The sequence below is a fragment of the Rhagoletis pomonella genome, unplaced genomic scaffold (assembly GCF_013731165.1).
Source record: "Rhagoletis pomonella isolate Grant_MI unplaced genomic scaffold, Rhpom_1.0 Rhpom_scaffold_00609, whole genome shotgun sequence".
NCBI lineage: Eukaryota > Metazoa > Arthropoda > Insecta > Diptera > Tephritidae > Rhagoletis > Rhagoletis pomonella.
In genome coordinates, this window is record NW_023459163.1 from 29303 (window position 1) to 49447 (window position 20145).

At 35.0% G+C, this 20145-nt stretch overlaps 1 protein-coding gene across 1 annotated transcript; it reads right to left on the minus strand.

The window, feature by feature from the left end:
* Positions 1 to 603: 603 nt before the first annotated feature.
* Positions 604 to 19866, minus strand: LOC118751226. The gene is made up of 3 exons (XM_036486001.1): positions 19473 to 19866; positions 1322 to 1637; positions 604 to 1263 (listed from the first exon to the last, which is right to left on the minus strand). Exons 1-3 carry the CDS (start codon positions 19585 to 19587, stop codon positions 1203 to 1205), a joined length of 492 nt encoding a protein of 163 aa, XP_036341894.1. The 5' UTR covers positions 19588 to 19866; the 3' UTR covers positions 604 to 1202.
* Between the last annotated feature and the right edge of the window lie 279 nt (positions 19867 to 20145).

The following is a 20145-nucleotide window of genomic DNA, read 5'->3' on the forward strand; positions in this document are numbered from 1 at the left end:
ATATAATTCATTCTACAGTAAAAACCAGCATAATAAATTTTTCCAATTTCATATAGAAAATTCAAGATATACCAAAAAATTTTCGACTTTTCAATTCGATTTCTTAAAAAAAATTTTAGTGTGGAGTTTTGTAGGCAATTAAATTTTAGCTCAATAAGGTTCAAGTTTCAAGTCACTAAAAATTACCGTAGAGATTTTTTTTGACAATGCGCAAAACCCTCGACAAAAAATCTCAAAAATCAACGGTAAATTTTATAGACTTGAGACTTGCACATTATTTTACTAAAATGGGGCTACAAAGCTGCAAGCTCCAATTTTTTTTAAGAAATCAAATTGAAAAGTTGAAAATTGTTTGCTATTTCTTGAATTTTCTCGATTTCTATATGAAATTGAAAAATAATCGATTCTGCTGGTTTTTGCTGTTGAACTAACTATATTTTTATAAAAAAAAAATTATATGGAAAATACTAATAATGAAACGTCAGGGTATTCATATTTTTGACGCTGACTGCATGTATATTCCCTTCCAAATTTGTCGTTGAAGGAGACATAAATCTAACAAATTAAAAATTGAAATTAGAATAGAATACTGGGATTTTTAAGCACATAAACAACTAAAAATTTATTAAGTTAATTCGTACAAGAAAATTATAAATATGACGTAAAGCTCTCGCAGGTATTACAATATATAGAGAAAAACAATACGGGTATTCATCTAAATACGGAAATGTCTCGTAACAGCGTAAACCTCGTAAATAAGCGGGGTCGATTATGGATGGCTGAAATTGTATTTCAGATGGCAACTGGCCCCTTAAAGTTGGCAACAGAGTTGCTGTATTGACAACTGCGTTTTTGTGGTTGCCGCGAAAATTTTGATTGCGAAAATCGGGCAGGTTCTGCAATTCACTTGCGAGTGAATTTCAACCCCTGCCAATTTGAATTCAAAGCGCACTTTACTCAAATTCACTCGAAAGTGAATTGCAGAACCGGCCGGAATATATTTATTTTTTTTTTTAACAGTTTCTGCTGTAGCTTTTTTTAACTCAACTTTGCTGGTACTTCAAAATTCTATTATTTTCAACTTTTAGTACTTAACTAAGTTTACGAGGTTTACGTGGTAAGGAGGCATTTACTCGTGTAGGTGAATTGCCTTAATATTATTCGGACCACTTAACTACACAAATACGTACGTATAAAATATTTTATAAGTTCTGAAATAAGGTGCACTTTTCACATATGGGTCTTTCGACATTGCCGCATCCACTGTAAAAATAGAAGTTATTAAAATTGTATTCTAACTTAAGAAATTCAACCAACTTACAACAATGAAACGCAACTATCGCATAAGAATATGCCACATTCAGCACATGAGTGACCACAGAATTCACACAACGGTTGAGAACAATTGCAACAATCACTGCGAACATAAGCATCACGATGGCAGCACTTTGATTTCCGGCTCTCCAAGGAAATATCAACTATTAAATCCGTTACATTGCTTGATGAAATTTCGCCATTTCCACGGAGCACAACCTGCCTCCAAAGTGGAATATCTGTAGTCGCCTCTGTTGCTGTATGCGTCAGGTCCATAGATTTGCTTTCGCGTGCTGCCCTAAATAGCAAATTTATGGTTTTTTCTAAAGGAATTAAAAATTATTATTATTAAATCAATAAATAAAAAAGAACCTTTTTCATACACAATGCTTTTATAAATGGATCAAAAATTAGAAAATAATATTTCTCAGTCCCATAGAATTTGTTCTGATAACTTTTGACATTGAAATTTTAGCAAAAGTCATTATATACCATTTACGAGATTGAAAACGAAAAACATGGAGCATATGCAATACAAAGCATTAGATTTAATTGACAATAGTCAAACTACATAACATAGACCTAACATTTCTACAGAGAAAGTACTAATTTGAGATCGATTTAAAGCGGTCGTTATTCATATATCCACATTCATAACTATATTACCCTTCATATCAGTAGAGGTATATTACATGCGCCCCACGCTTTTCATTTTCAATTTCATAAATGGATTATAATGACTTTTGGTAAAATTACAATATCAAAAGTTATCAATACAAAGTCTATAGGACTGAGAAATTTTATTTTCTAAATTTTAGTCCATTTATAAAAGCGTTGTATATTAAAAAGTTTTTTATTTTATTTATTTTATACTTTTTAGTCTTGTTTGTATAAAATTTTGAAATAGATATTAAAATAATTAAACCTGCGGTGAAAAGGGAACAGAAGACTATGCAAGCAAAATGTTTCCTCACGTTTAGTATAAACATACATACAGTGACGAACAAAAGTATTGGCACAGTGAATTTTTCGCTATATATGCAAAGGTTTTTATTCTAATTTATTTTCGATAATTTTTTATAAAAATATAGTTCATTCTACACCAGAAAACGTAATAATAAAAACTCTAAACTTTGTGCAAAACTCAGGAAAATTCATTAAATTTGCACACTAATTTGCAACTTTTTATTCAGATTTTCTAGAAAAATCCTAAGTATGCAGTTTTATAGCCCATTCAAATTTAGTATAACAAAGTGCAAGTTTAAAGTTGCTAGAAAATCGCGTTGATTTTTGGCAATTTTTTTATTGGAAGGTGTTGCTCATTTTGTCCATACAAAAAATAATTGTCGAATTACTTTGTATGGAAGAACTTGCGTGAAAAAAAATTACCAAAAATCAATGCGATTTTCTAGCGACTTCAAACTTGCACTTTGTTATACTAAATTTGAATGGGCTATAAAACTGCATACTTAGGATTTTTCTAGAAAATCTGAATAAAAAGTTGCAGATTAGTGTGCAAATTTAATGAATTTTCCTGAGTTTTGCACAAAGTTTAGAGATTTTATTATTATGTTTTCTGGTGTAGAATGAACCATATTTTTATAAAAAATTATCGAAGATAAATTATAATAAATAACTTTGCCTATATTGCGAAAAATTCACTGTGCCAATACTTCTGTTCGGCACTGTATGTACATACATACTAATAGCAGCAGTTAATTTCATTTAAAGAAATGGCGTGTCGTCCATTTCCGCTGCAGCGTATGTAATTAGTGCATATATTTAGACGCAATATTTAAGTTCTTTTGGCGGGGCGACACGCAGTGCGGCCGATTGCCAAAAAGCTGGCCAAAATTCGAAAATTTGAGTAATTCACTCGAAAATCGAACCTTGGGGGTTTTTGGGGTCGCTGATTACAAATTTTGTATTAAATGTAAGAAAACTCACCCCCTTCACCCCTTATCGACCACCCCCTAGGGTAAAATATCATGTATTATTGGGCATACTCAAGTTACATATCGTTTTCGAGGTTTTTGGGGTCGCTGATTACAAATTTCATGTCATAATTACATAATTTAAAATGGTAAATGCTATATGGCATCACCCAGAACTTTTTAAGTCCCAAGCGAGCCCACCTCACATAACTCAGGGCTTTTAACTTAAATCAAAGAAATGAAAACCAATTTTGATGTTATCACAAAAATTTTTATTACAATTAAGAAGTATACATAACACATGAATTAAGAGATAGAATTACAGTATAATATGATAATATCGCAGGGACGAAAGTACATTAAAAAATAATATTACATGAAGAAACTTCCGTTGTCCTCAAGGTCATTGACATCAATATCTGTTTCCGACTCAGACGTTGGCGCTGAGCTATTGTCTGCACTTTCTTGCTCTGTTTCTTCTCTACCAACAGATGGAGACGATAATAAATCAATAGTTTCTGCAGAAAGAGATTTCAGCGGCTTACTTGGCAATTTTCGGCAACTCGAAATATTAGGATCCGAGGCTACTAAAAATCGTCCTCCATTGTCTTTCGTCTGTAATTCTTTCTCGCAAAGCTGAGGCGATAGATGGAATAAAACTTATTGCAGGCCTACTAAAGTAGGCATGTAGTACCACTTGTCAGTTTGTAAAATTTTTTTAGCTAATTTAACAGTGTATTTGCGAAAATTATCTGCATTATTTCATGACCACTTGAGATGGCTTGCAACATAATATAAAAAGAATATATGATATCTTCATCGATGCCAGTTATTTTCGCAGATTGTCGAAATTTAAAAAAAAAATTACGAGCTGTATTACCATCGTTTGAGGTGGCACTTCCAGCTTTCGGCTTATCAACATTGAGGCCCAGTTCTGTTTTAAAGGCAGCTTGTATTGATTTTTTCCTATTCGCGACCGACTATTTTTCCTGTGCAGTTCGTGCTTGCCATTTTTGAATTCGTAATTTGTAAGATAAATGCAATAAAAATTCGAAGCATCTAATCCAACAATGTAAAGACGATAAGCCAAATTTCAAGTTGTCTGTATTAACTTTTTTTTGTAGCATTTCATCTATATCATTAGAAGTCTTTGAAGTACAGTTGCATAGATAACAACGCATTGCAGACATTGTGTCAGTTAATGAATTGCACTATCTATCATTGATAAAGTAAGATCATACTTTACACTCACGAGTTGTCCATCAACAGTAGTTTAAAATGGTGTTAAATTCTTTATCTGGTCTTCCACGTCATTTACTGTTTTTTTAGTCAAGTCCAGGGACTCTTTTGCACATTGAATTGCCATAGGACGACAACATCTTGGTGAGGATGGCCTAGGATTTTTCCAAACTACAGTTATTTCCTTCGTTTCAGAGTCTCTGTATACAAGCTGTAGGGGGAGGAGGGAGGGGAAAAAAATATTTTCGTCACTTACTTCGATTCCATCATCCGCTTTATGCTTGTAGTCACTGTGTCCAGAACTACCATCACATCCCCACTTAACGATTAAGATCAAATTTTCTTGTATTTTTTCAGATAAACATAGAACAACTTCCATTTGATACAAAATAGTACGATTAGTTGTGTGAACTAATAATGAATGCAATGTAACTGATGCTTCATATTCATTGAAACGAAGACCTACAGCCGGATAGCATTGTAATTATGCTTTTTGTATATTTTTATAGGATGGCAGCATTTTTAATTTTTTTTGTAGATGTGCATTACGCAACTGCTGATATTTGCCTTGAGATAACCCAAGTTCAATAAAAAGTGACAAGGTCTCGTCGTTCGTGAATGGTAAATTTAAATTTCCATACTCCAGTGGTTTTCTGTATTTTTTAGCTTTGGTTGGACTTCCTTCCGAGATATCTCGCACCACTTTTGCAAAATCTGTTTTACCTTCAGATCGTAATTTACTTGTTGAGTATAACAGTTCTTTAGTCGAAACAGTAGCTCGTAGATATTTGGTTTTTCTGCGCTTTGTTCGTTCTGATGATTCTGAAAAACTCAATTCTGGCCGACCTACTTTACAATCCTTTTCAATATTTTCTACTTGCGGATAAATTTTTTTCGGATCTTTTTTATCACCTTTTTCCAAATTAACAGTCTTACTTAACCAATGGGTTTTTTTTTAATTTTTCTTCAGTCCTATTACTTAAATCCCATATTGTTTTCATCTTACACACCAAATCTGATATTTGCCGTTTCACGTCTTCTGATAAATGATAAGTCGCATTTCGGTTTTCGGACAAAAATTTTTCGATCCTTTCATAAATCACTCTGATGTCATCAAGGCGAATTAATATAAGGTGATAGCAGGAGTACAAAAACAAAAATTTACACGTATTTTGTTTTTGCTTAGGCGGCATAAACTGTCAAACTCTTGTAAGAGTGTGTGTAGAAATTCAACCAAAATTTTTCAATTTGATATCAGAAGCCGTGCGGCGAAACACATACACAAAATCAGCAGAGCTAGTAACACCACCTTATATAAATTCGCCTTGGATGTCATCCTTCAAAACATTCTTTATTATTTGAAACAACTGCAACCTTGATAAATCATTAGTAGTAGACATATTGGAATCTGAAAACAAAGTTATTTTTATACAGTTGTAGAATTACGTTGACGTATTAGATAAAACTAGCGTTAAGACGCCAAAATTGAGCTTAACATTTTAAACAGATGGCAACACCATTCACAATCCCTTTTTGAACGAAGAGAGGTCTCACATGGCACCGGTATTTCATTTCCACAAAATTCAAACCACCGTGCGCCACTAAAAAGGTCCTAACTTTAAGAATTAAAACCTTAATGCACATTTAGAATGACGGTGCTGATCTGAGGACCTTCACATTAAAGATCTGATGACCATAACAAAGAACCCAGTTCTCCAAGACCTTAAAATTCTGTAAAAGCTAAATAAATTAGGCTTTTCAAACAGGTGGCAACCTTCTGCGAAGTATTTTCAAACTAAAATTTTTAAAGCTCTTTCGTCTGATACTTTGATACATAATTTAATTACCTTAATAATTATTGAATTTAATTTTTTTATCACCTGGAAACCCTCCTAAACAGTTCAGATATAAATCCGTCTCCAACCCATGAACGATTGAATCACCTCTTTTAGTAATTTATTTAACTTAATAATTCATTTAAATTTAAAATTTTCAACAGCTGGCAACTCTCTTCAAACCACCAAACAATATTTTGATGTTTAAACTGAAGATTTCTTAGCACTCTTTCGTTTAACACCCATAGTTTAATACTGCATATAACTAAATTCGGCTTTTAAAGCAGGTGGCAACCCTTTTCAAAATATTTTCAAATTACTACCTTCTTAAACTCCTTTAGTCTAGACCCCTGTGGGGGAACATTTTGTAAATTACCTTTGTAATTTCCCTGTTTAAAATTTTATTTGATTTTTTAAACAGGGGCAACACTCTCACAGTTAAGTTAAGAAGCAAAGCTTTTAATAACCATTTTGCCTGATCCCTATGGCAACTCTTCTCAAAAAGTAAAACCTCAGTGCACATCTGCAACCAAGCCTTTTAATTTGACACCTCATTTTTGAAAATCGAGCGAAGGATGGGGATATGATGGTATTGATTTATAAATAATCTCAACTTGATTTTTTAAAAGGTGGCCATTCTTCCCGGAAAAGTAAAAGCCTACTGCACATCTACATATCAAGCCCTTTAATTTGATACGTAATTTTTGAAAATCAAACGAATGGTTAAGATCTGATGACCTGGACAAAAAGTCCTTTCGCGTATTATATATATAGATATAGTTAAATTCGACCTTTTGGGGAGGTGGCAGCCCTTTTGAAAAGTAGTTTCGCGCTAAGATATTCTTAAATATTCTTCGTCTAACTTTGCGATACATATTTTAATCAACTGATGAATTAAGTTGAATTATACTAATTAAACATGGGGCAACTCCGCTAAATATAGTTCAGAAATAAAGATTTTTCAACCTAACTTCGATTAGTACCCATATTTTAATAATTCATTTAACTTATTTAATAATTTGAATTCAATTTTGGGTAACCCTCTTTCAACACCACAAAAAAAATTTAGTATTCAAACTAAAGATTTCATATAATTTGTGGATAAGTTAATTAAATTCGACATTGCAAGAAGGTGGCAACCCTCTTCAAAATATTTTCAAACGGCCACCTTCTGAAGCCACTTTCGTTATCCGCCCATATGTTCAAACATATTTCTCCCAATTAATTTTCTTAATTCAAATTGAATTAAATTTTTCAAACAGGTGGCAACCCTCCTAAAGTTAAGTTAAGAAGCAAATATTTTCAAAACCCTTTCCACTGATGCCTATTTTGTAATAATTGATTTTTTTTAGATAATTTGAATAAAATTTTTGAAAGGTGGCAACTCTTTTCAAAAAAGTAAAACCTTATTGCATATCTGCAGTCCAAGAGTTTTAATTTGACACCTTATGCTTATATGACGGCATTGCTTATTATATAGTTGATAGTCAATTGTTCTACAGGTGGCAATTCCTTTCGAAAAAATAAAACCTTATTGCACATCTACAGACCAAGCGCTTTAATTTGACATCTCATTTTTGAAAATCGGGCGAACGGTACAGATCTTTTATGCTGCACAAAAAATGCCTTCGCGTATTATATATATGGATGTATATCAAATATAAACTTGGATAGTACAGAGAAATAAAAAAAAAATCTTACTACATAATTATTATTTTTTACATAACATTTGTATACTCTTATAGGGCATTCGCACGAGGCGATTTTACAGGCAACAAAAGTTTAATGCGAAGTTGAATGAGAAATTGAATGAGAAGTTGAAAGTGAAAAAGTTGCCATCCCTATTCAGACGAGGCGATTTTCGATCCAACACGAATTGTTATTTACATTATTGAAAATGAATTTAAATCGCAAAATTTTATCAATTGGCGTAAATTTGGTACCGAAGCATTGGTAGAAGTGCTTTTAGCGAAGCGGAAAGATAAAATAAAAGTAAAAAAGTAAAAAAAGGTATGTATACAGAATGTAAACAAACACAGGGTTGCAAGGAAAAAAAGTTGAACGAGCTCAAAGTTGACTGGCAACCCAACTTTGTTGAAAGCGATTAGTTGAAAGGCCGTTCGGACGAGGCGATTTTTGCTTTCAACTAAAAGTTGCCTGAAAAATCACCTCGTGCGAAAGCCCTATTAGAGTAATCATAATAAGAAAACCTATTAAATTTAAAGTTTAAAATTACCCGCGGCTATTAATGTAAAACAGAAAAATCGATGATATACAGAAAGTTACCATCCTGTATAGGTAGATCCCCTATTCAATGTGTATGTCCCTCTCTCCCTTTTTCTTAATCTTATTCTATTTCTCTCTTGTATTATGTGTGTGTTGTTAGGAATTTCTTTTTAATGATCCTATTTATTGCAGTTCCGATAATGTTTTGTAACTAAGTTGTCACATACTCTATTTTATTACAGTAAAAAGTCCATTACAACTCAAGTGGCAGATAGTGGCAGCTGAATTTTGTTTTAATCGATAGCTTATACTTTTACAAGAAATCTCCAAAAGGTTTAAAGCCAGCATCCAACAGCGTTTTATTGTTATTTTATTTGAAAACCCAAATTTTATTGAAAAAAAAAGAAAAAAAAAGTACCCTTATCATTGTATTCATAAAAATTGTCGGTCAAAGAATTAATATTTATTCATTTTTTTACATATTTCACTAACCTTCGGACGTACATTCCATTTGACTTTCTTCGGTTTCCTTTGCTGCCATCACTTTGACACGTTCACAATGTTTCATGTATATCTACAACATTATACTGCGTTTATGAAAATGACAAACTATAACTAAGAGTGGAGAAAGGCTTGAGGTATATAGGTACGGTGACCATCCGTTCTGTTTTTTGCAGGACCGTACTGTTTTTCAAAGGTCGGTCCTGCGTAGTTTTTCAAACCTGAAAAACCTGAAAATGTACTGATTTTTTCCAAGTGTCCTGCATTTGGCCCGCATTTTATTCGTTATTTTAAAATTATCGGACAATGGATGAATTTTTTCAAAAAAGTGTTTTTTGGTACTTTTCGTAGCTTTTCTTCAATATCTCATGAAAAAATCTCCCAATCAACGTAAGCGACTTACAGCTCGAAGGGTATTGATGTGCCTCTTACCAAAATATATAACTTGTGGCGACTTCAATGAAAATTATTGGTGCTACAGGCGACCATTTGCATTTTGTCGTCAAAGTCGAAAAAAGTGAGATTTCCAATCAAATACGCAGTTTCATTTGATTATTTTTTCATTATTTTAAAAATTCGATAAAGAAGATATATCATTACAGTAAATTTTGAGCCAAAGATAATGAAAATCGGATTAGAAATGTAGATGCTATGGAGCGCAATCTGCACAAATTATATATTTTTGTAAAGGGCACTTTGTAACTCGTCGTTTAAGTCGATTCATGACGTCGATTTTTGACAAATAACTGCGAAAAGTACCAAAAAACAAAAAAAAGGTTATTGTTTTCGTTTTGAATGACTCAAAATTTGCCTATAAAATAATCTTTTAAAGATTTTCACTTTTCGTGTAAGCTATTGTAATTATAATATGTTTTACTATACTTTTATAAATATTCATGTAAAACAAGATTAATATCGATGAAGAAAACGTGATTAATTTTTAAAGTGTAAAATGTATTAAGATTTTAGAATCATAAATACTCTTTTGATATTTTTATACTACGTAAATATATGTTGGCATACTTTTGAAAAATTGTCCTTCATTTTGAATCCATATTTATGGTCACCGTAGGTATAGGCCGTTATTAGGAACGATTTTATATTCTTATAGGGTCCCTTTAGCCAACTGAATGCTTAAAAATCCCTATCTAGAAACTTTTATTTTGCGAATTTTGGCCAGCTTTTTGGCAATCGGCCGCACTGTGCGACATCTAGAGTCTTTTAATTGTATCTCTTTGATGGGCAGTGTCTTTCCCGCGGGCAAAGCTCTTTTAAGCATTCCTTTACATTTTGTATAGGAGCGTGCAGAGTAAAAGCTCTCTGTGCTCATCGCTGCTTTGATATGATGCCTACAACGAGGTTGATATCTAGACTAGGTTGATATCTAGAACTTTCCATAAATAACTTTGCTACATTCATAGTATAAATCAGGGACGTGAACCGGCTTTGAACCGAACCGGTTTTGAACCGGAAAACCGCTTTTTTCTATTAATTAACTGAACCATTAACCGAACCGAAATTTTCCACAAATATTTGATCCGAAGCGAAAACCGAACCACTTTCCATAAAGGTTTAAAGGTTCGTTTTAACCAAGTTTTAATAGATAAATGTACCCACTTGTTTTCTTTTTGTTAAACATGTTAATACCTACCATGTTTGTTTACCATGAGACAATATCAAATGTAAAGACAACCCATCTCATTTGACAGACACTTGACTCTTATCGTTGCGCGTTTTTACACTTGACACTTAAACTTGCGCGTTATTTTTTATACCCGAGCGCACTTGTGCACAAGGGTATTATAACTTTGGTCACATAACGGTTGTTTGTAACAGGTAAAACGAATCGAGATAGATATAGACAAATGTATATATAAGTGATCAGAATGATAACTCGAGTAAAAATTGAGATATCTTAACGAAACTTTGTACGTGCACTTCTTTCGGGCGTAGGGCGGATGGTTTTGAAAATGGGCAAAATCGGACAATAACCACGCCTATCTCCCATATAACGGTTTATTCAAAATTGATGCTTGCGACAATCCTTTACCTATTTCTTGGTTTATGATAAACTTTTGGAAAACGGGCGTGGCACCGCCTGCTTGTGATCACGTATATGTATCTCGGTAACCGGTCTACCAATTTATACCAAACTCGGTATGGCTATTGTGCTTGCCACATAAAAGCAAATCGTTAAAAATTATTGAAATCAGACTAAAATTGAGTCCGCTTTTCATATAACGGTAAATTTCAGAAATGCTTGAAACTTCAATATTTCGAAATTTAAGGACGCTAAATTACTCAAAATTTATACACCCCGGCTTACCATGTTACGGTGGCTTTCGGAAAGGTGAAAGTCGTAAATTTAATACCAGCGCCGGGTATTTAATGTTAGACTTTGTTACTTGTTTGTTTTTCGAACCGTTGAACCGAACCGAAACCCCGGTTCAAAGACCAAAAAAACCGCTTTGACGAACCAATCCAAAAGTGCAAAAGCGGTTCGAACCGCTGAACCGAACCCACAAAATTTTTCATCCGGTTCACTTCCCTGGTATAAATGGTGGTCTGGATATACCAAGTTGAGAAAAGCGTTGTAAAATGAAAAGGAATATAATCGTTAAATTTAAAAATTTACTAACTTTATCTATTTTACAATAAAAAACGTAAGTAAATACTAGTTTACTTAATAAGTTAAGTAAATTCCAATGATTTGAAAGGTACTTGGCTGAAAAAAACTGTATTCGTAATCGGAATGCAATATCAACCAGAGTCCATATAGGAAACCCGATAGTAACTACGACAAATAAATTGTAGCGTATTCTGAAGAAAGTCGGACTAACAAGAAATATACATGTAAAACCTGTTTTTTTTTAATTCTATACAAATTTGTTATGTTTGAAATGCAGCCGTGGATACTAGCTGACAGGGAAACTTGCAAATTTGCGTTCGCGCAAGTTTCTCTACTTGAGAGAGAATTTGGGGGCATTTTCTCTTACTATCTGATATTTTGAGTGATAATTCTCCCTGAATTTCCGACGAACAAACCTATTATCTTCCCGAAGAATTTAGCTTTACATAGAAATTTGTGCTCTTTTATTTTCATTTTGACGCATTTTAGTGTTGGTTCCTTTAATTCAAGTTGGCCTTCGAAGTTTAAATAAGTTCTCAGCTGAAAAAGTTTGTTCAAAAAAATACATATGCCTGTGCACATAGTGCTTGAAAATAGCTGTGCACATAGTGCTTGAATAGTGTTGTAATTAAGGCAGAATTGAATAATAGCGCATATTCAATACTTGTAACTAGGGATGTTTCGAATATCATATTCCTCACATTCGCGATCGCGAATCCGAATGCGAATGTTAGGAATAACATTAAAAAAGTGATAATCAACTTAAGTCATCGTTTTTAATATTTAAAAATTTTATAAATTATTAGAACATTGAACGAGTGCTTAACCTATCTATACAGTGTTTTAATCTAGTAGTCAAAGTTCAAAAGGGGCATATTATATTAAAAAAAAATAAAATTGTGCTGCCTTTTCTCGAATGAGGCGATTTCTTGCAGGACCGTACATAAGGCCGGCAGCACTGACCAATTGCTCACTAGGAATGCTGGCGGGTGGAGCGCTCAAATATTTGCGGGCCAGATTTGTCAATTTGTCGTATTTTAGTTTAGTTTTCCACCAATCGAGGTGATTTTAACCGAGATGAGCTGGTTTTTCTTTAAGATAGGCCTTAGTGTGGGCTTTAATTTCACATTTTTTATGTCTCCAGATTCTACATCCGAGCCTTCGCTGTTGCTGGAGGAATCTAAAATTATTTCTAGGTTGCTTATAAGACTTTTAGCAGTACTTGTTGAAGGCCCATCAATGTTGCTTGATATACTCTACTTAACCATGATCCAACTACACAAGATCTGACAAGATGAATCAAAATAAAAAAGTAATTTTCTGGCTGACGTTTATAATTTCGGCGCCATGTTATTTTCTGTGAAAAGTAAACAAAAAATATGAAGAAGAAGCATAAAGAAAAAAATGCAAGCATTTAGTCTGTTCCTTTGAACTTCGGACTAAAACCTGTGGAACTGTCAAACTACAATTTTACTTTCTCAAATGAGAGTAAAAGGAGAACAGATGCAGAAGTGCATAGGAACGCAAAAAACACTACTTCCTGTAAAAACGTCAGTCGGTTTGTTTACATGTCATTTGTACAACATTGATTTAGCTGAAATATCACTAAATAATTATTAAAATCTATACATATTCAAACATTTCGTTGTTTAATTTCATTTTTTTTACAAATATAAGGTACTTTGCTTTCACCGCTGTTAGTTTTTGCTTGCACATGCAAATCAGCTGACCGTTTGACACTTTTCATGAACTTACAGGAAAATAAACTCTGGACTAAATCCTGTAACTTCTGACTAGGAACAGTTGCTCAGTTACTCTCTCAAATGTGTTCCCACTTACAGGTTTTATGTCAATAGGAACGACTTCCTGTAAGTTCTGACTAAATCCTGTAAACCGGACTGCTATTGGAACAGACTAAATGTTGTAGCACATGTTTGTGCTAACCAATTTATTATTTTTGTACGTGTTTTTGCATCCAATCACCGCACACTTCATTTTAATTAGATGTGCACAAAAAATTTATTGAAAATCGCTAAAAAATCACTCAAGTAAACCACCGACAAAATACTTGGTGAACTACGCCGATATTGCACGATTATGGCGACGGGCCCCAATATTGACAGCCTATGCGGGAAAATCAGCGACTATCTCACCGATCTTGCAAACTTCTTCACTGCCAGCAGCCTCACCATCTCCGCCGCGAAATCCACCGCCACACTGTTCACCACCTGGACAAAGGAAGTTAGGCTAGAGCTGGATGTTTACGTCGATGGCAACAAAATACCGACGGTCAACCACCCCAAAATCTTGGGAGTCACGTTCGACAGCCTATTCTCCTTTTCTGCGCACGCCTCAGCCACTTGCGAAAAGATGCGAGCTAGGAACAAAGTCCTCAAGTCACTAGCCGGCAGCACTTGGGGAGCCGACAAAGAAACCCTACTTACAACGTACAAAGCAATCGGCCGGTCGGTGGCAAACTACGCAGCGCCAGTATGGACGGCGGGTACCAGCGATACACAGTGCAGAAACCTACAAACATGGCAGAATGCAGCTCTACGCACGGCTACAGGCTGCCATCTCATGTCGTCCGAGCATCACCTCCACCAAGGAAGCCAGATGCTGGCGGTGAAAGAGCACAACACGTTGCTATCGAAGCAGTTCCTCGTGGGTTGTTACCGTGGAAATCACCCCAATAACGCCCTGCTTCGAAATGAACCGCCTCCCCGACATGTCAGACGTCACCTGCACGACTGGAAATCCGACGTAGAGCCGTGCTTAGACCACCCATTCGACGCAGAGAAATACAGAGCGGCCACCAGAAACGACAACATCGACGCCACCCATCAACATCGACGAAGCCGAACTGCCTAGAGAGACCAGGTGCACCCTAGCACAACTCCGTTCTGGGTGGTGCCACAGATTAAACAGCTATCTCTCCCGGCTGAACCCAGAAGTGGCAGACACATGCCCTGCATGCGGGCAAGGTCCACACAACACCCAACACCTCTTCGCATGCGCCTCTAACCCCACGACCCTGACACCAGAAGCACTATGGACCGCGCCTATAGATGCCGCCCGCTTTCTCGGCCTCAGGCTTGTCGAGTCAGAGGACGAAGACGATCCTTGACGAAACCCCGGCGGGTTGAGTACTGCTGCTACAACAACAACAACAACAACCGACAAAATACACATAAAGAAAGAAGCAAAACAGAAATAGCAAACTTCAAAATTACAAACGTCACACACTTTTTTCTCAATTGCTATTACAAATGGATGCTTCTCAACCGGTCAGATCTGTTCTAATTGGTTCATGCTACTTAACCGTCTAGCGCCCTGAGAAGGTAAAAGCCGGTTATTGTCACCCTGGCACCCTGGTTAGACAGACATAGAGCCATTTCAACAATATTAAAATGGACTCTCTGCCCATGTACACATTTGCATTCGCAAAACATTCGTATCATTTGATGCGAATGGGAAGGTCGAATGCAAAAATGTGTAAAATGATGGGAATCATTCGCATAACTAATGCGAATGCAAATATTCGCAACATTCCTGCTTGTAATACGGCACTATATCCAAACACGAACGCGTGTTAAGCAAACAGTGAAACAATTTGTTATTTTCTAAGTTAAATGAACAAGTTCTATCGTTCTTGTTGAATCATGATAGCGCAACGCTCGTAGTTCATGTTCTTTTTCATTTTTATGTACGTATATATAAATGGATGTGGTCGAAGAACAAAAAAAAAAAATCCCACAATTCAAAACTATGGCTGACTTCCAAAACGTATCTATTAGGGCTGTGCGATTAATTGATTACTCAAAATTTTAATTAATCATAACGTAAATAACTCAATTATTCGATTAATTGGAAATTATGATTACTCAAAAGTTCAGTTACTCGAGTAATCAATATTTTTGATTAACCAAAAACAAAAATATTTGAGTAATTTGCTTTATGATTAATCAACATTTCGAGTAAAATGAGTAATCAACATTTCAACTCTTTACATATGTATAAAGTAGTTAAAGTTCCTTGATACTTTGAAAACAACGTTTCTGTTTTCAAAAATTAAAACAAAAATTTTTTTTCATATACAGAATGTAAAAAAGAAAATAAGCATTTTCCAAAGCAAACTCTTTTATCGAGCAAAATTATTGTTTTTGAGTAATCATATTTCAAGTAACTCGATTAATCATCGTTTTGAGTAATCAAAATCTTGATTACTCGAGTAATTGATTAACCGAATAATTGATTAACCAACTTGCTCGAGTAATCGAATAATCGCACAGCCCTAGTATCTATACAATGTTTGGAAACTGTTATACTGCGGTATTCAAACTGTTTATATATGCAGAGTTGCGACACATTGCAACCATATACATTGCATATTTTAAATATTCAATTTAGCAATGAACAATTTTTCTGAATTTTCCATTTTTGAAACACCAATGGTAACCAATAACAAACGAAGCATCAACTTTATTTCTGCGCTGATTGCTATATCGATGCATTTCGATAACTTTCCGGATGCGTTTTGGAAAAGTATACATTGTCAATATTTTGTAGTTTGGCGTTATGGAACATTATACTTTATATACTATAAATACGGTGACCATCCGTCCTTTATTTTAAAGGGCAGTCCTTTATTTTAACCCCCTGTCCTTTATAATTTTTTTCAAAATAAACGACGCCTTTTGTCCTTTAGTTCTTAAACTGTCCTTTAAATCGGCTCTGCATTTTTCAAAGGTAAAGTTTTAAACGCAGAATATGAAAAATAAAAATGTCCCTTATAAAATATATTGAAAACTTTCGCCAGTTTGTTTCGCAAGGTTTATATTTCGCAGGGTTTCTATTTAATCGGTAATCTTTGTACAATCTATAAATCACAGGAAAGTTGTGCCCAGGATTGTGTTACACGCCAGTTCCACTGAAAGAGAACAATAGACATCCTGCTGCACAGTGGTTCAAAACTGGCATTCATTCACTTCATTTTTCGCTTAATTTGATTAATTGTTATTTTTTATGAAAGCTTACAATATTTGCAAGAGGCCAGTTGAGCCTGATTTCTAAATTTTAATTTGATTATATTAAATTTTTTAGTGCAAAATGCACAAAAAGTAGCAGCTTTGAAGAAAATGTATTCTTCTGTTCCAGTTAATAAATGTTACATAACAAAAGCTAGTTGAAAATAATTGTATGGTTCTCCCAAAACAAAAAAATTTTGAAATGTTATAAAAAAATGTTCACCAAAATAAAATTTTTTTTTTTGGTTTTTAGTAAAAATTGGTGGAAATATGAAGGCTCCAGTGGATTATGAACATTGAATTCGAATTTTGAACCACTGTGTGCTGGCTTCGTCGTGCAGTATGAATTATGGTAAACGCATTTTGGTAGCAAAGGATGGCGAAGTCCTTGAAAAGGATTTGGCTTCATTTTTCGCTACAGCAGGGGAACTTATACAATTAAATAATATAATTAAATAGTAAATATTTGACTTAAATTACGATATGGGCAAGGTACTTTTATCATACAAGTTGTATGTACGTATTTTCAAATCATTTTGAAAAAAATGTCCTTTATTTTACGTTGGTTAATATGGTCAACGTAACTATATAGCAATCGACGTTTTGGAAGTCAGCCTATCTCACAGCCCGCAATTGAATTTTTAATAGATAGATTAAAAAATAGAAAATGCCAACTTGAAAAGGGTTAAAAGTTATTCATCATTTGAAATTATAGTCGTTGCTCAAAAGAGAGAAAAGTCAAAATCACTTCTACCTTATTTGTGCTTAAGAGCTTATAACTTCCAATTAATTGCAGCTTTTTTGACAGATTACCCATTGAAAATTATGTAAAAAGCTGCAATTAACTTTAGTGTGGTCTTTATTTGGGAAAATCTTCCAATAATGGCCAAGCTTTGAAAAGGAGATGAGGGGGGAAGAGAGAGGGCCAGCCTTATTTTTGAAATCTGAAGGTCCCCGCCCTCTCCGGAGGCTTATAGTTTGCAAGTAATTAGTAAAATTGCAAAAGAAGTAAAATTCAATCTCACTTTTTCCTTTGTAGAGCAATTGAACTCTGCTGCCGCACATCCCAAACAAAAAAATGTTCAACAAACTGAAAACGGGAAAAATGTAAGCGCATTATGTTTTTATTGCATATCTTCATTATATACCGAAGTATTGCTTTAAAAAAAAGCGGCGCATGCGAAAATTTCCAGTATATCGTAGTAATGATTTTTTTTTAAGTACCTACATTTTTATTAAAAACTTTCAATACATATTGAAATACTGGATTTAAATATAAGCGCCACAGGCGAAAATATGTAATAAAAAATCACGCGATCTCGCCTTATCCCGGAATTTAGTTGAAGAACGCCCTATCTCAGCTTATTTTCAATGTATTTTCGTTTGAGTAGGGCGTTTTTGAACCGAATTCTGAGATAGGGCGTTATTCAACCAAATTCTGAGATGTAGACTCTCGCCCTGTGAATGCCGTTCTAGGCACATAACCACCGGACGTGGACAGAACAGAACTTTGTCTGCCTCGGGAGACTAGCACTACAATAGCCCAACTTCGCTCTGGCTATTGCAGCAGGCTCAACTCTTACTTGAGTAGAATCAACGAGGATGTGCCCAACCAATGCCCGACATGTGGAGAGTCGCCACATGACTCCCGGCACCTCTTCACATGCCCTAAGAACCCCCCCACTAAGCTAACGCAACTGTCCCTATGGACAGCCCCTGTGGAAGTCGCACACTTCCTGGGCCTCCCCCTAGCTGAAACTGACGACAACGCTGATGGATGAACCGCCCCGAACGGGGCTTAGTAGCTGCTACAACAACAACAACATAGAGTGTTTTTCAATAAAATTCTGAAATAGGGCGTTTTTCAATCGAATTCTGAAGTAGGGCGTTCTTGAAGTTTTCTGAGATAGGGCGTTTTTGAACTGGCTGCCGAGATAGGTCGATCTTCCACTCAGCCATCGATATACTTTATATTTTGTAATGCCTCACAAAGTATTTTTTGGTATAGTTTCCAAAGATCTGGAATTACATACTTCGCAGTTCTCGCTCAACAATTGTGTGTTTACAGATTCTTTGCGAATAGAAACTTATTTAAAGAACTCTTTTATAAGTATTAATTGTTAAATATTTAGTAAAAAAAGATGTGCATTCATTCGTTTATGAAGAAAAGATGATATATTAATGAAAAGCAAAGTGAATAGTGCAGTGTTTATAAAAAATATGTGAAGTAATGCGGAACGGCCGCTGTGGTGTAGTGGTAAGCAGTGCGCGCTTTCACTCATCAGCACCTGGGTTCAAGCCCTGGTCAAAGCAACATCGCTAAAAAATATAGAAAAAAGGTTTTTTCTTAACAGCGGTCGCCCCTCGGCAGGCAATGGCAAACCTCCGAGTGTATTTCTGCCATGAAAAACAGCTTCTCATAAAAATACAATCGCCGTTCGGAGTCAGCGTAAAACTGTAGGTCCCTCCGATTTGTGTGATAACATCAAGGCGCATGCCACAAGTCGGAGGAGAAGCTCGGCCAAACACTAACATATGTGTAAGCGCCAATCTATAATGGGGAAATTTTAACAATAAATAACTTTAAAACTGTTGCCATTTCTACACAAAATGTTGAAGGTATCGCTCAATGAGCACTTCCTCAACACGCCCTGCGAATTTCATTAAAAAATTCGCTATACTTCGCCCGATATAGGAAATGGTCTGTTATTGGAAAACTCAGCAGTTGAATCATATAAATTCCTTATTAATAGAATAGTTAACTCACCATGAATTTTGGTCATTTTATTTTGGTCCGCCTGGTCCACAAATTTTTCGCTAATGAGCTTCTTGGTTTGTGGCACGAATGTATCGAAGTCTTCGCAACGCTGTCGCTTGAGCATGTTTATAACGGGAGTTTAAAGCGCAGCTTCACCAAAAACTTGTTTAATCGCCGGCAAAAGTTTTGTTAAAATATATTTTTTTTTGGGTTTTGGGTTGGTTGCCAGGAACTTAAATTCCCCAAACGCCAGGCTGTCCCTCCTTGTCCGTATTTATTCCTCTTGGTGCTACAGGATCATGTAGCTAGTGTATTTTTAATATCGACAAGTTGAGTGTAACTAAAAATGTCAAAATAGCCTTGGTCAAAATATTGGAATTATTTTACGTGAACGCCAAAGAACAATAAATAACTAAAGCTGAAATTAGTCAAGAACGTAAACCTACCGGTACGTAAACCCGAGACAGCTGACACGATCTGTCTTACCAAAGCACCATGTAAATGAAAACTCAACACCGCAGAATTTTTCTGTAGTTGTAGCCCATGAACGAAAGTCTTTTTGGTTCATGGTTGTAGCCCATGATTCAATATACAGGGTATATATATACAATATACAATATACAGGGCATATATATACGTATATGATATGTGTATGTATACGCGGATATGTAAATAAAGCAAA

Excerpts from the sequence above, each read along its gene's own strand:
- LOC118751226 (XM_036486001.1), bottom strand. The coding sequence starts at position 19,587 with ATGCTCAAGCGACAGCGTTGCGAAGACTTCGATACATTCGTGCCACAA. Across the intron at positions 1,638-19,472 it reads TAAAATGACCAAAATTCATG|AAAAAACCATAAATTTGCTA; the intron begins GTGAGTTAACTA and ends TAATTCCTTTAG. Across the intron at positions 1,264-1,321 it reads GATAGTTGCGTTTCATTGTT|TGGATGCGGCAATGTCGAAA; the intron begins GTAAGTTGGTTG and ends CTATTTTTACAG.